Source organism: Quercus robur, chromosome 2, assembly GCF_932294415.1.
Source record: "Quercus robur chromosome 2, dhQueRobu3.1, whole genome shotgun sequence".
Classification (NCBI taxonomy): Eukaryota; Viridiplantae; Streptophyta; class Magnoliopsida; order Fagales; family Fagaceae; genus Quercus; species Quercus robur.
In genome coordinates, this window is record NC_065535.1 from 70,518,855 (window position 1) to 70,533,008 (window position 14,154).

At 39.2% G+C, this 14,154-nt stretch overlaps 2 protein-coding genes across 2 annotated transcripts; both read right to left on the reverse strand.

Annotated features, from left to right (window-relative positions):
• Window positions 1–2,864: 2,864 nt before the first annotated feature.
• On the reverse strand, window positions 2,865–3,281 carry LOC126702578 (secreted RxLR effector protein 78-like). Its single transcript, XM_050401326.1, has one exon. The coding sequence runs from the start codon at window positions 3,279–3,281 to the stop codon at window positions 2,865–2,867; it is 417 nt and encodes a 138-aa protein (XP_050257283.1).
• A 2,662-nt stretch (window positions 3,282–5,943) lies between these two features.
• LOC126702589 (uncharacterized) lies at window positions 5,944–6,699 on the reverse strand. The gene has a single exon (XM_050401333.1). The coding sequence runs from the start codon at window positions 6,697–6,699 to the stop codon at window positions 5,944–5,946; it is 756 nt and encodes a 251-aa protein (XP_050257290.1).
• Window positions 6,700–14,154: the final 7,455 nt, after the last annotated feature.

Consider the following 14,154-nt stretch of genomic DNA (forward strand, 5'->3'; position numbering starts at 1 on the left):
AAGCTCGGTGGGAGGGGTGACTACCTTATAGTAGGTGGGGCTGGTGTGGATGGTTGTGGTTGTGAGATGATGATGGAAAATTCGTGGGACCTAGAGAGAATGCTTTTGATGGATTGAAGGAGGTCTACCTTTCCCCCTTGTTGTAGAAAATCGTTTCGGGTATGCCATATCTCCTCGATGGTGAGAGCCATGTAGAGTGAAACAATCCACTAGTCTTGGGCTTGGCATAAATAAGGTGGGGGGTTGAGGATCAATTTGACCATGTCAAGATTGGAATGCAAAGGAAGCTGATCAGACTTGAATCCCCAGCAAGTGGCAAACCATATGGCTTTGGCGGCAGAGCATTTAAAAAATAGGTGTATAGGAGATTCAACTACTTAGTTGCAGAGCAAGCAATTTGGGTTGTCCACCCCCATTTTGATCATGAGGTTGTGTTGGAAATATGAATGTACGCAGTGGAAAATTAACGGATCTACTTCATTCACAATTGTTAACATGTACTATGTAAGTTTTAGAATTTAGGAATAAGAGAGTGTATTTTGGTGTGGTGAATTTTAAAACCAAAGATCAAAAGTTCTTGGGAACCCTTTTAATCTTCGCTCCAATTCCACTTATTGCCCAAGAAGTGTGGTCTCTCAATCAGTTTGTTCGAGGAGAATGCAAGAGTCTTACACTAACATACACACCATTTCATGTTCTTAAAAATTCTGTATGTTTCTCTCTACATAACTGATTATCTAATTGGGCTAGCCTTTTGGGCCTTTCCAGTTGGGCTTTAGTGTGTGGCTTAGAGTGGGACCAAAAGGGAACAAATTAGACTTTAGCTCCAATGGGCCTTGGGCTTTTTTGTTAACTCTTGACAAGTCAAAAGTTACCATTAATTATATTTAATACCACTATATAAATATAATTGCACTCTAGGCCTTATTAATAAATTATATCTCAAGACTTTATTATACATGCAACCCCTTCATAAAATATTCGTAGTAATACAAAGTCATGAATGTAGACTGCCACTTTGTAAATTACTACATCTTAATCCTTGAGTATCCTGTTTAATCTTTTTAAGTTATTCATCATATATTTATGAAATCCAATTTCATAAATATATACTTTAGTAATTTCTTATCAAAGTGGTTAGGCCTAACTCTCCGAATAACCGAACTCATTAAACTTATCTCAAGGGAATATTTTATATCTCTGTTAAGAGACTATGAATTCCATCTTGAGAATATATGTTCCATTAATACTAAATGTGGCTGCCCAACATACTGAGGTTTTGACCATTATATTAGATCTCACTCCTGATATATTAAAGTAACCTACACTTTATGATCAAGTCCATTATTCTCTCAAGATTAAGAGTTCATGTAAATAGAAGTGAGATTTATTATTTATTTGACAGTCGTTAGGAGAATAATAAATCTCACAGCGGTCCAGTTTAATATGTCTTAACTCTTAAAACACATCAACTAGAAGTCTCCACTTCCATGATTAAGACAAATCATCTTAGTTGATATGTTATAGTCTTCGCAGGTGAAATGCCCAATTTCATCACCAACTACAAACTAAAATTCTGAGTTTACAAAAAACTTGTGACTTATATCTTCTGTGACTAAATCATATAAATCACATACTATGAATCTCATGGACTATATGATAATGTTCGAATATTCATGTTACAATTATTTCAGATAATAATAAAACAACTTTATTAATCACAACGTTAACTCATACATAATGTTATACGTAGCATCATACAATAGGATTTTAGGGAACTAATCCTAACAGGTTGTCTCTTATGGGGAGAGCATTAGCACCAAATCTCTAAAGGAGCATCTTATTCTTTCAGGGGCTTTGAGCTTCCACAACAACTTCCAGTCAAACTCCACAATATGGGGGGTAGTGTCTTGGGAGATGATTTGTTTGTAAGCTGATTTTACAGAGAAACAACCTTTCGGATCTGGCATCCAAACCAACTTGTCAGTCCTCGGTTTGATGGGGATAGAGATGGAAAGAATAGCTTGGGCGTCTGGAGGGGTAAACAACTCATGGATTAAAGGGGTTGTCCAGTAATGAAACTTGGGATTAATGAGCTGAGATACTGTCAGAGGTGTTAAAGGTGTTTAAGCATTTCTGGGGGATGGTATATATCCTTGAACCCACGGCACCCACGGGTCAAGCCATACATCTATTGATTTTCCATCCCCAATCATGTAACAAGCACCTTTGGTAGTGATGCCCATAGTTTTTTCAATGGCTTTTCAAATTGGGGATGCCTTTTTCAATGCTTCGGTTTTGAGTCAATCCTCCTTGACCTTGTATTTTGATCTCAAGATCTTTATACACAAGCTATCTTCTTTAGTTACAACCATCAAAGCTAGTTTTTCTAGTAAAGCATTATTGATGTCTTTGGCCTTTTTGAACTCGAGGCCACTTTCTTTTGTTGGGCTGCAAAGATAATCCCAAGCTTTCCAAGCGATAAACTTGCTGTCTTGTTGCTTCGGTTTCCACCAGAACCTTCTTGTGAGGGAGTCGAGTTTATCGCATACTTTGGTAGGGATACTGAAGGTGGACATGGTGTAATTTGGCATAGTTTGTGCTACTAAATTTATCAGTGTCCTTCTACCAGCCTAAGACAGGTTTTTACTTCTCCACCCCATAAGCTTGGCGTTAAGTTTTTCCTGGAGGAAGGCGAAGTCTTTGGAGGGTGCTTTTGAGAGAAACATAGGGCCACCAAGGTACATTGCATCCCTTTTCAGATTTCTTACTTGGAGTATGCTTTTGACAACACTTTGGGTGGGGCTTTTGGTGTACTTGGAGAAGAACACTCTGGATTTGTTCTTGTTGATGGCTTGCCCCAACTAGCTACAATATTTATTCAAGACCTGAACCAAGTTTGAAGCATCTCCCTTGGTTGCCTTAGTAAATAGCACAACGTCGTCCGTGTACATGACATGGGTGATGGTTGGGCCAGAGATGCTTGTTTCGATGCCACATATATTATTCGACCTAAGCTCATGATCAAGCAACCTGGATAAAACTTCTTGCTCCAGGATAAAGAGATAAGGTGACAAAGGGTCGCCTTGCCTAAGTCCTCTGCTAGGCTTGAAACTCTTTGTTTTACCCCCATTGACTAGAACCTCAAATGAGACAGATGATATGCAGGAGATAACCCAATTTGTGAAGGTGTCATTGAAGTCGAAATAGAGAAGGATGGCTTGGATGAACTTCCAATTGACTTTGTCATACGCTTTTTGGAGGTTGAGCTTGATTGCCATGAGACCTGGGCTTGTTTTTCGGGATTTAAAGCTATGAACAATTTCTTGGACAATAATCTGGTTCTCGATTATCCATCTGTTGGGAATAAAGGCCAATTAGGTGGGGGAGATGAGCTTGTCAAGGAGAGGCTTGAGTTTGGAGACAAGAATCTTAGAGATAATCTTGTACACAACATTGCACAAGCTAATGGGCCTGAAATGATTAACAGATGTAGGATTAGTAATCTTAGGTATGAGAACGATTAATGAGTTGTTTACCTCTTTAGGCATAGAGCCTCTTAAGAAGAAGGATGTCACTGCTTTGATTATATCGTTGCCTACGGTAGGCCAGAGTTTCTTGTAAAACAACACTGGAAAACCGTTGGGGCCAGGGGATTTCGAATCTTGCATCTGGAATAATGTGGATTTAATTTCATTTGGGGATGGGATTTGCTTTAGAGTCTTGTTTTCATCCTTTGTGATGCAAGGCAGGATCAAGTGTTCCAGATGATCAGGGAAGCTTATGTCTTTTTCTTTGAATAGGTTGACAAAATAATTCCCAAAGAGCTCCTGAATTTGCTTTGGGTAATGTATCCAGGATCCGTCGTCCGCTTTGATGGCATTAATGCTGTTGTTTCTTCTTCGGATAATTGTGGATAGGTGGAAAAATTTGGAATTTTTATCACCAAGCTCGAGCCAAAGCTCCCTTGATTTTTGACACCAAAGGATCTCGCTTCTAAGAAGCCATTCTATAAGTTCTAATTGTAAAGCTTGTTCGGCTACCTCGTTGGCATGGGAAGGCGGTGACTCTTGAAGCTCTTTGATTTTTTGGATAAGCCTGTTGATTCTGTCCTGACATTGGCCGAAAACTTCTTTATTCCATTTCCAGAAAGCATCTCTGGTTGAGGCTTGCCTTTTGTAAAGCTTTACAAAATTAGAACCTGATGCTTCTATATTCCACGCCTTGTCTATAACAGAGTGACAACTCTTATCTCTAAGCCAGGTTGCTTCGAACTGAAATGGTATGTGGGCAAAACTATCTGATGGATTTGTATCTAGGAGAATGGGGGTGTGGTTTGACTTGATGGCTCCGAGGTGATCAATGGTGGCTTTTGGGTAAGCCAGTCTCCAAGATATACTTGCAATCCCTTTGTCGAGCCTACGTTTGATAATGGCATTTCCCTATTTTCCTTTGGCCCAAGTGAATTTGTTCCCTGAGTATCCGAGGTCCACAACATTAAACTTAAACAACAACTCCTTGAGATAATTTATGGCCGAGGTACCACCCTTTTCCCCCCTAATTGCTCTTCATCATTGATGATGAAAGTGAAGTCTTCGATGCAAGCCCATGGGTTGTGGTGGGCTTCTAAGAGAGCAAATAGGTTCCCCCACACTTTCTTTTTCTTGGAGAGATAAAGGGGTCCATAGAAGCAGACTAACAAACAATTGGTAACCGAATCAGAGATATTGACTGCTATAAGATATCTGTCAAACTCTACTTCTTTTATCTACAAGCCATTCTTCCATAGAATACATAAGCCTCTTGCTCTGCCCTTTAGACTCAACCACCAATTTATTATCAAACTTTAAATAACTTTTAACATATTCCATATGATTAACATCAGCTTTAGTTTTTGAAAGGAAAATAAAATCCGGCCTAGCGCCTTTTATTTGAGCCCCAAGGGCTCAAACTGTCGAGGCTTTGCATATGCCTCGATAGTTTCAGTTGAGTATCCTTATGGGGAATTTGGGGGCATGATAAGGCCCACCTCCTCGTCTGTAGAGTTAGAACTGAGAGTGCAATCAGGGGTAGAGACATTAGGTGGGGTGAAGAGAGACTCACCATGGGTGGACTTTTCCTTTTCGTCGAGGAAGAAAAGCTTAAGCTTCGATCTTGGGATGAAGGTGACAATGTTGGGGTCGAAATATACAGGTTCAGGTCCTTCCACTACTTTCCTTAGTCTTTTGGAGAAGTACTTAAGATCAAGCCTGGATATCTTTCTTTTTTGGCTATTAAAGGGAGGCGGTGATTGCTGTTGGTTCGATGATGAGAGGGGATGTTGAGTGATAGGGTTGTTGTAAGGATTTGTGGACGCCGATTGTGTTGTGGGATCATGGATGGGCTATGGGAGGGTTAAATTGTGCTGGTTAAAAGGTGGGCTGTTTGTTCTCACAATGGGAGTAGATGGGCTGACATAAGTGAAATTGTTTGTGGATGGGCTTGGAATGGTGGGTGTGGGGCTCTGAATTGGGTTGAGAGGCGCAGATTGGGGGGGGGGGGGGTTTATGTTACTAGGTGCGTGTGTTGGGCTTGGGCTTGAAGGAGTTAGGGGAGTGAACCCTATTGTCACTGGGGTTAAGAGGATAAACTTGCGTGTGGGAGAGTTATCAAGTGAGCTAGGCGCGTGAGAGGTCGTTGTGTACGTCTCAAGTGCTGCGTGTACAGAATCTGAGGGTGCCACCCTGTAAACGTTCCTTTTGTTGTCCTTTTTTGTTGTCTCGAGATTGCTGAGTACGGGCTGGGGACTTGTGGGTGGCCACGTGGTAGGGGGTCCGTACTTGTGTACGTTATGGTGGTCTGGGTGTGTTGGATTGGTGGTGCTAGCTATGGAATACTCCTTTGTGACGGAGGAAGGCTAGGCGCTAGAGGAAGTTATGGTGTTGGGCATGGCAGTACCATCCTTTAGGCTTTTGGAGGGATGTCATCGTTGTCTGCTCTCAACCAAGGGCTTGTAGCTTTGAAGGGCTTACCCGAGGAGTTGTATAGTCGGAAAGGCTCAGCGAGGCAATGGTTTTTGTCATGACCGATGATGTCGCATTGATAGTAGAGGTCTGCAATCTTTTCGTACTTCAGACTTATCCATAAATCACTTCTACCTTGGCGGGGGAGGAGAACGCCAGGAAGAAGCCGGTTGGATATGTCAACTTCGACTCGGACCTGAATAAATTTTTTCCACGTGCCGCCGAAGTCTCCTATTAGATCAACATTAACTACAGAGCTTATTTTAGACCCTATTCTCTTTAGATTGTCCTCTGTTCTCCAAAGGTCTGGGAGTCCATGAATCTGGATCCAAATAGTCGACAACGAAAAGTCTACTTCTTGCCAAGATAAATCTAGGCTCCACTTCTTTAGGACTAAATGGCCGCCTCTAATAGACCATGGGCACTTGTGGTAAACTTTATGGAAGTCTACTTCGTGGCTGAAGGAAAGCATGTAGATGTTTTGGCTGAGCTTCTTGACCTCCATAGGGAATGCAGGCTTCCAAGCTTTTTGTGTTACTTCTTTGACCATAATGAAACTGATAGTTTTGGTGGTGTATAGTTTGGCTAGAAGAGTGAGTTCTGGTGTTGGGTTCATGTTTTGGTTTGGAGTGAGCTCAAGTTTGATATCCTGGCATGAAATTTTTTCTGTACAGGATACCAGATCGGACACCTCCATGGTGGAGGTTTTTTGTAGCCTTGGGTTAGATTGTGAGAGAAGATAGGGTCAGATTGTGGGAAAAATAAATGGGAGAAATGAGTTGTGGGTGAGGGAGGGCTGACAGATGAGGACCAGAGAAGGGGAGGAGGTGGTGAGGGAAAAGGATGAGACTAGCTCAAGAAATAGGGGAAAGGGGAGAGGTACCACGAGAGTACGAAGAGAAAAAAGTAACAGGATGGGTATGGCAACAGAGCCTAACCTTTTATAACATCAAAATATCAAAGCCTTATGCACTTAAAGTAATTAAGATAATACTAAGTATATAAATTCATAAAATTAATCATGCAATTAGGTTAGGATGTTACAAATACACTTAAATAGTTGAATGAAAAGTTAACCTTTTTATTTCATTATTTCTAATAAGACCCAATATAACATAATCCTTACGTGTTGAGTAAATTGATTTGGCTTTTAGAGGTACTATGGATTATGTTGGGTAGGAAGTTTTTTAATCTAACCCGCGCACAACGTTAGTATATATTTGTGATGGTGATCACGCCATATAATGTAGTGTACTCTTACATATGTAATAGCCTCCACTTGGTAGATTATGTTAGTTTATAGATGTAGTATTGTTTCAATAGAGGGATATAATTTTTTAGTATTATTGTAACTCTGGAATTAGATATATTTGCTCATTTAACAAATACGTTTGTTATAGTTTTAAAAACTGGGCTGGACCGGACCGGCCGGTCTGACCAGTTCAACTGGGAACCAGTCACAAATTCAGTTTGGTTATGACTAAAAACCAAAAATCAATCAAAAATCAGAAATAATCAAGAACCAGCTGGTTCAATCGTAAAATCGGGAACCAGTATGGTTGAATTGGTTATTGGCCAGTTAGGTTGAAAACCAAAACTAACCTAAAAACGCTCACGCCTCTCTCAGTCTCATTTTTTTCCCCCTCAAAGCTGCTTTTTGGAGCTGTGATCCCACCCATGTGTCACAAATCTTTAGAGAAAGAGGGAAAACAGACCCATAGACACAGAGTGAGAGAAAGACTCGGGCTTGTTTGGATTTGGAGAGGAGAGACCACAATTAATACATACATTAGCCTCAATCCATTTGAAACTGTGTGGCCAGATATTTTACTCATTTTTTTCTTAAAGAATCAGATAACAGAGGACTGATTTTTGACTTTTATGAAATGTTGCTTTTGTGAAGAGTGGCGGCACTGAAGTAGTGAAGTGTTACTTTTTATACTCATGAATCAAATCCTAGCCGTATGAGATCATTTACTTTCTTTGAATAAATTTCTGCCGTTTATTCTCAAAAAAGAAAAAAGAAAAAAAAAAGGATCTCAGTATTATCATGCTTCACAATTTATGTACTACTTTCTTGGTGGCTTTTAACAATGTGTGAACGTATATAGTAGATTATTTTTAATATTTAAATAATATTTATTATAAAAATTGGGCATAAAATTATTAACATTATTAAAATTATAAAAACTTATTAACATTATCAAACTTAAATATACAGATAACTAATTAGCTATACTTTAGATTTTTATAATTTAAAAATAATTAATTAAATTATTTATGACATCATCGGTTCGACTATCGGTACGATTCTAGTCGGACCATAAAACCGATAACCAGTCTCTTTTTCGATTTTTTGACCTTACCTGTTTTTAAAACCATGTGTTTTCAATGGTGCATGTGGGTTGTCTATAAATATAGGTACCCATTTGCATTTGGACGCAACTAATTCTCACTACTTCACAAAAAACATCTGAAAGGAAGCAAATTTAGAACATAATAAGAACAAATGCCAGCAATGGTTGAGATGGACCGCTCATTGAGTTGGCAAGCGTATGCACACCAATGTACACGCCAAGAGTGTGACATTGTGTACACAAGTCATGTAGTTTGACTTACCAATTACCATACTCTGGCATTAGTTAAAACTCTTTAACTATTATGACTTTTTTATTGTGATTTTTGAAGAACCCACATGAGCTTTGTGAATAAGAGCCGCATTATTTGGTTAGGTGAAAAGAAACTTTTATTTTTTGGGGTTATATTTATAGGCCAAAAAATTCATAAAAGCTCATAGGGTCCTTCAAAAATCACAATAATCGCCCGCAATATTCAATAATATTTTTTTATATAAAATAAAAATTCTACTCTAACTTAAACTAAGTGTATATGTATGTGAAGTTCTCTCCTGGAAACTTGAATCTTGGCCTTTACTCCCTATATACCACAAGCACTTATACTTGTGGAGTGACTAAGGGTGCGCGGTGGTACATATTCAATAATATTGACACGTTTGGTATGTATTATTTATGGTCTGTTTGTGATCCATTTATTTTGCTAATGCAAAAAACTTTTTGCTGAAAGTACTGTAGATAAAGGTAAAAGTTAGTTGAAATAGTACAGTAGAACTTATGAATAGTATCAAAAAGTGTAGTGGGGTCCATGAATAGTAGCAAAAATAAGCTGAATAGTAAAATAAGTTGGCTTTTTAATTTGGAGCCAAACGCACACTTAGTATGTACTTTTCAATTGCGATCTCTTTTTCCACCTTCTACTCTTCTTTTATTATATATATATATATATATATATATATATAGATGGGTTCAAGGTACACATTTTTTAAGCCATTGGATTTAAGTAGATCCAACGGTAAAAAAAGACACTCATTAATGCTAATATTCTAATCGATCTCATTTATTATTCTTTATTTAAGACATTTTATACTTATTTCTAAACCTAAAAAAATTTATAACACAACTATTGCTTTTAGTTGTTCTCTTTCTCTACGTTTCTCTCTCTAGAACACTCTCTCATTTGCCTCCACCGCTCTTCCACCTCCATGGATAGGTCATCGCGGTAGCCACACAAAAAAAAAAAAAAAAAAAAACACAGCCGGGAGCTAGTATTTTACTTCATCACTGATCCTGGCAGAAGGATAAGCCCAATTCACTAGTATTCATTAGTTACCTTAAAATCTCATAACACTTGGTTATCATTCATTCATTTGTCATGAACAAGTTCAAAGTCTATTAACTCTCTGTGAGGTTCAATATAGAACTGCACAATCTCAACAACTAAAATTTAAATGTGAACTCTGTACAACTTACATATATTCGGTCTAAATTCTACATATCAGGACAAAGATTGATTTGAAGGTATTTATATTTTCGTCCATACATATAGACACTAAAAGCAATAGTTGTGTTATAAATATTTTTGGATTTAGAAATAAGTATGTAATGTATTAAATAAGAGATAATAAATAATGAGATCAATTAAAATATGGACTATGTTAACAGGTGCCGGCCAGAACCTGTTAATGAATCAGCTGTGATTCATTTATGATTTATTACAAATCCCATTGTATAGGAATTAATTGATAAATTTTTTACTTTTCAACTGTAATTTTGTAAAATAATTTGACTTTTTCCATTTAAACTGACACATATTTAATACATATTCAGTTTTTTCATATCCCTAAAAAAACATGAATAATTTATTTTAAATTTTAAATTTTATTACATTAACGGGTGCTGTACAACACCACCAATTGGTGTCTTTTTTTTTTTTTTTTTTTTTCACCGCAATTGGTGCTTGTTAACATTTCCAATATATATATACACAAAATGCCAATGTGAACGTAGTTATTGCAATAGATGAGGTGCGTGCCTGCATGCACATAAATAGAAAAAAAGAATTGCTTTTTGTCCATGGTAATACTTCTGTCAATGTCACAATAGTCAAATAGGCTCCAAGGTAGTAATTGCAGATGTCCAAGAAGACATGTGCTTGCACATTAACAGATAGTCTAAAGTAGCACATAAATTATATCCTTTCATTTGTTACATAGTTATTAACATATCAGAATTGCTTTTTGTTGAAAAAAAAAAAAAAAAAAAAAAAAAAGAATTGCTTTTTGTTAATTACTCCTTCACACACACATATATACATATATATATATATATATATATATATATATATTAAAATATGTTACTGTAAGGACTCAATTTGTAACGACCTAAAATGATGTTGGGTTCGCACATAAAAAGGCCCAAACAATATCACTTATAGAGCGTGGGTTTGAAAGGCTAGGCCTTGGTCACCGGATGGTAATTCGGGTTAGCTTCGGTCAGTGAATCTCGTCCGACGAGTCTGGGGAGCTCTATGCTCTTCTTATTCTCCTTGTTTCTAGGACACCATGGCTGGGAGGACGGATTGTCCCCCTCTTCTCAAACTGCCTCTCTTATCCTTTTATATGGGCATTTACCCTCTTACCAGCGTCCACATGTAAGCTCGATTTCCTAAGACTTAAGACTTGTCCCGTCAGCCCATACATAGAGTGGTTGGGGATAGGTTGCAAAAGCTGAAGAGTATGGTCCTGTCAGGTGTAGAATGCTTTATTGCGGTACTGGCAGCCTTTTACTTGTGCTATTTCCGCAATGTGATCACTCTTCCTTTTAGGGGCATTTATGGCATGCCGAGCAGGAGCTCGTCCTCGGCCATTTCCTTAGACCGTCCCTGACTCTCATGGTGAGTCCTCGGCCTTGTATCTCCTCGGTGCAGGCCTTGGGCCTTAACATGAAATGGGCTGGGGTCATAAACTCTCTGGCCCCACAGTAGCCCCTCAAAATCCTGCTGTTCGACCTCTTGGTCGGAGAGGAGGGTTTTGGTGATGCCACGTCTTTATTGCGGTCTGCTTAGCTTTGCCCTTCATCAATGCAGGTGTCTTTTCACCTATCTAGGAAACACGCCGGACTACGAAACATTCCTCTGAATTCATTCACGATGCGTTCTTGCCGTTTCAGTGTTCGAGACGCGTCTTTAATGATTTCCCTTTACGAGACCATTTAAATCCGACGGTTATTGACGGCGTGGGAAAGTGGAGTGGGTTTATTCTCGTTTACAGATTTTCTTGGAAATTTGGATAGATTAAATGCCTCCCGTTTTGCCCTTCATATAAGAAGAAAGGCAAGAGGTTACTTCTCTTACACAGAGACCTTTTAATCCTTTTAAAGTCCGAAACCCTTAGCCTCCCCCAAAGTTTCCCTTATCCGCTCACTTACACCTTGAATTGTGATATGTCTGAGATAAGAGCGGGAATGAAGAGACCATATCCTTCCCAGAAACGCCATGTTCTTCCAAAGCTCAAAATGGCTCGGTCAGGGCAGGGATGTCAAAGACTCAAGATACCTCTCATCCTTCCTTCAGCCAAAATCCGAAGCAGTGGCTCGTCGCGTCAAATTTTTGGTGTGACTGAGCTGGGGTCACCCATTATCAGTACCAGCCGCTCTCTTATGAGCATAGCTAATATGACACTAGCGTATTAGGAGTCAGGACTAACGCAGGGACAAAGTATCCCTACTTCTTCCTCTCTTCCTTCACTGGTGCCTCCTTTTGCCTCCCCTTCTTCTTCTTTCCCATCACCAGATCCATCCTGGTGCTTTTCCTTCTTCCTCTTCTTCTCCTCTTCCACCAAGGGAGGTCCTCCTCTCAATATGGGTGTTACTGGGGTAGAATTTGGAAAGACTTCGGAGCAGAGCTTAAAAAGACTTCTGGCTGTTCGTTTGTTTTGTTCTTGTTTTCTTTTTTCTTTTTTCTTTTTATTTTTATTTTTATTTTTTTTGCAATTTGTTTTCTGTATAGGCTTGTTTAAGCCCTTCATTGTACGTTGTAATACCTCTTTATATTAATAAAAGTCAACATTGCTTTATTTAGTATATTCTACGTCTTCTTTCTGAAATGGTTATGCCATGAATAGACATACTACCATATGACTTTTTTTTTTTTTTATATTCGGAACAATACTTAGGGCCGAAATCCCAGTTAATAAAAAGACCTTGCTCTGTGCTTATTGAAACTATCCGGCATAATAATGCCGATTTGAACAAATGATACTTAGGGCAGAAACCCTTACTAAGAAAATAGAAAAAGATATTATGATGAGCTTATTAGAGCTGTCTGACATAATAACGCCGACCTGAAAACAATACTTAAGGCCGAAATCCCTTACCAAGAAAAAAAAGATGTTATTATGAACTTGTTGGAGCTATCGTGTATAGTAAGATTGACCTGAAAATGGGTTGTATACCCCAAACTTGAACGAGATGATGGCTGAATGCTTGGTGCCGTGTAGGAAGTAATCATCCGAAGATATATAACCCAAAATGAACAGCCCGTGCGGGTCACTGAGTAATAAGGCGTTTCGCCATCTTCCTAATGACCTTCATAGCCTTAGCCTTTTCTGGTACTTGGTCTGAGGACGGAGCGACTTAGAATTCTCCTTAAGTAGCTGACTTTTCCATAGGTTTAAGTCCGAGGACCATGCAATACCTTAGTTCTGTTCAAAACCTGATTTTTTAAGTAGTTGGTTTCCCCATAGGTTTGAGTCCGAGGACCATGCAATACCTTGGTTCTGTTCAAAACTTGATTTTTTAAGTAGTTGGTTTCCCCATAGGTTTGAGTCCAAGGACCATGCAATACCTTGGTTCTGTCCAAAACTTGATTTTTTAAGTAGTTGGTTTCCCGATAGGTTTGAGTCCGAAGACCATGCAATATCTTGGTTCTGTTCAAAACTTGATTTTTTAAGTAGTTGGTTTCCCCATAAGTTTGAGTCCGAAGACCATGCAATACCTTGGTTCTGTCCAAAACTTGATTTTTTAAGTAGTTGGTTTCCCCATAGGTTTGAGTTCGAGGACCATGCAATACCTTGGTTCTGTCCAAAACTTGATTTTTTAAGTAGTTGGTTTTCCCATAGGTTTGAGTCCGAGGACCATGCAATACCTTGGTTCTGTCCAAAACTTGATTTTTTAAGTAGTTGGTTTCTCCATAGGTTTGAGTCCGAGGACCATGCAATACCTTGGTTCTGTCCAAAACTTGATTTTTTAAGTAGTTGGGGGACTTAACCCCTCGGTTATGGCGTGGGACCTTGGTTTAGGGGGATTACCTCCTCGGCCAAGCCCCTAGAACCATCCATGCTGCCGACACTACGGAGCGCAGCCCTTAGTGAAGAAACGTAGCCCCTAGTGGAACTTTACGCTAGAACACTACAACCGGCTGTTGGAAATGACAAGGGGACTGTCTCAACCTACCGCCTGTGTCAACACACAAGCCTTTCCCACAGACGGCGCCAATTGTAAGGACTCAATTTGTAACGACCCAAAATGATGTTGGGTTCGCACTTAAAAAGGCCCAAACAATATCACTTATAGAACGTGGGTTTGAAAGGCTAGGCCTTGGTCACCGGACGATAATTCGGGTTAGCTTCGGTCAGTGAATCTCGTTTGACGAGTCTGGGGAGCTCTATGCTCTTCTTATTCTCCTTGTTTCTAGGACACCATGGTTGGGAGGACGGATTGTCCCCCCCTTCTCACACTACCTCTCTTATCCTTTTATACGGGCATTTACCCTCTTACCAGCGTCCACATGTAAGCTC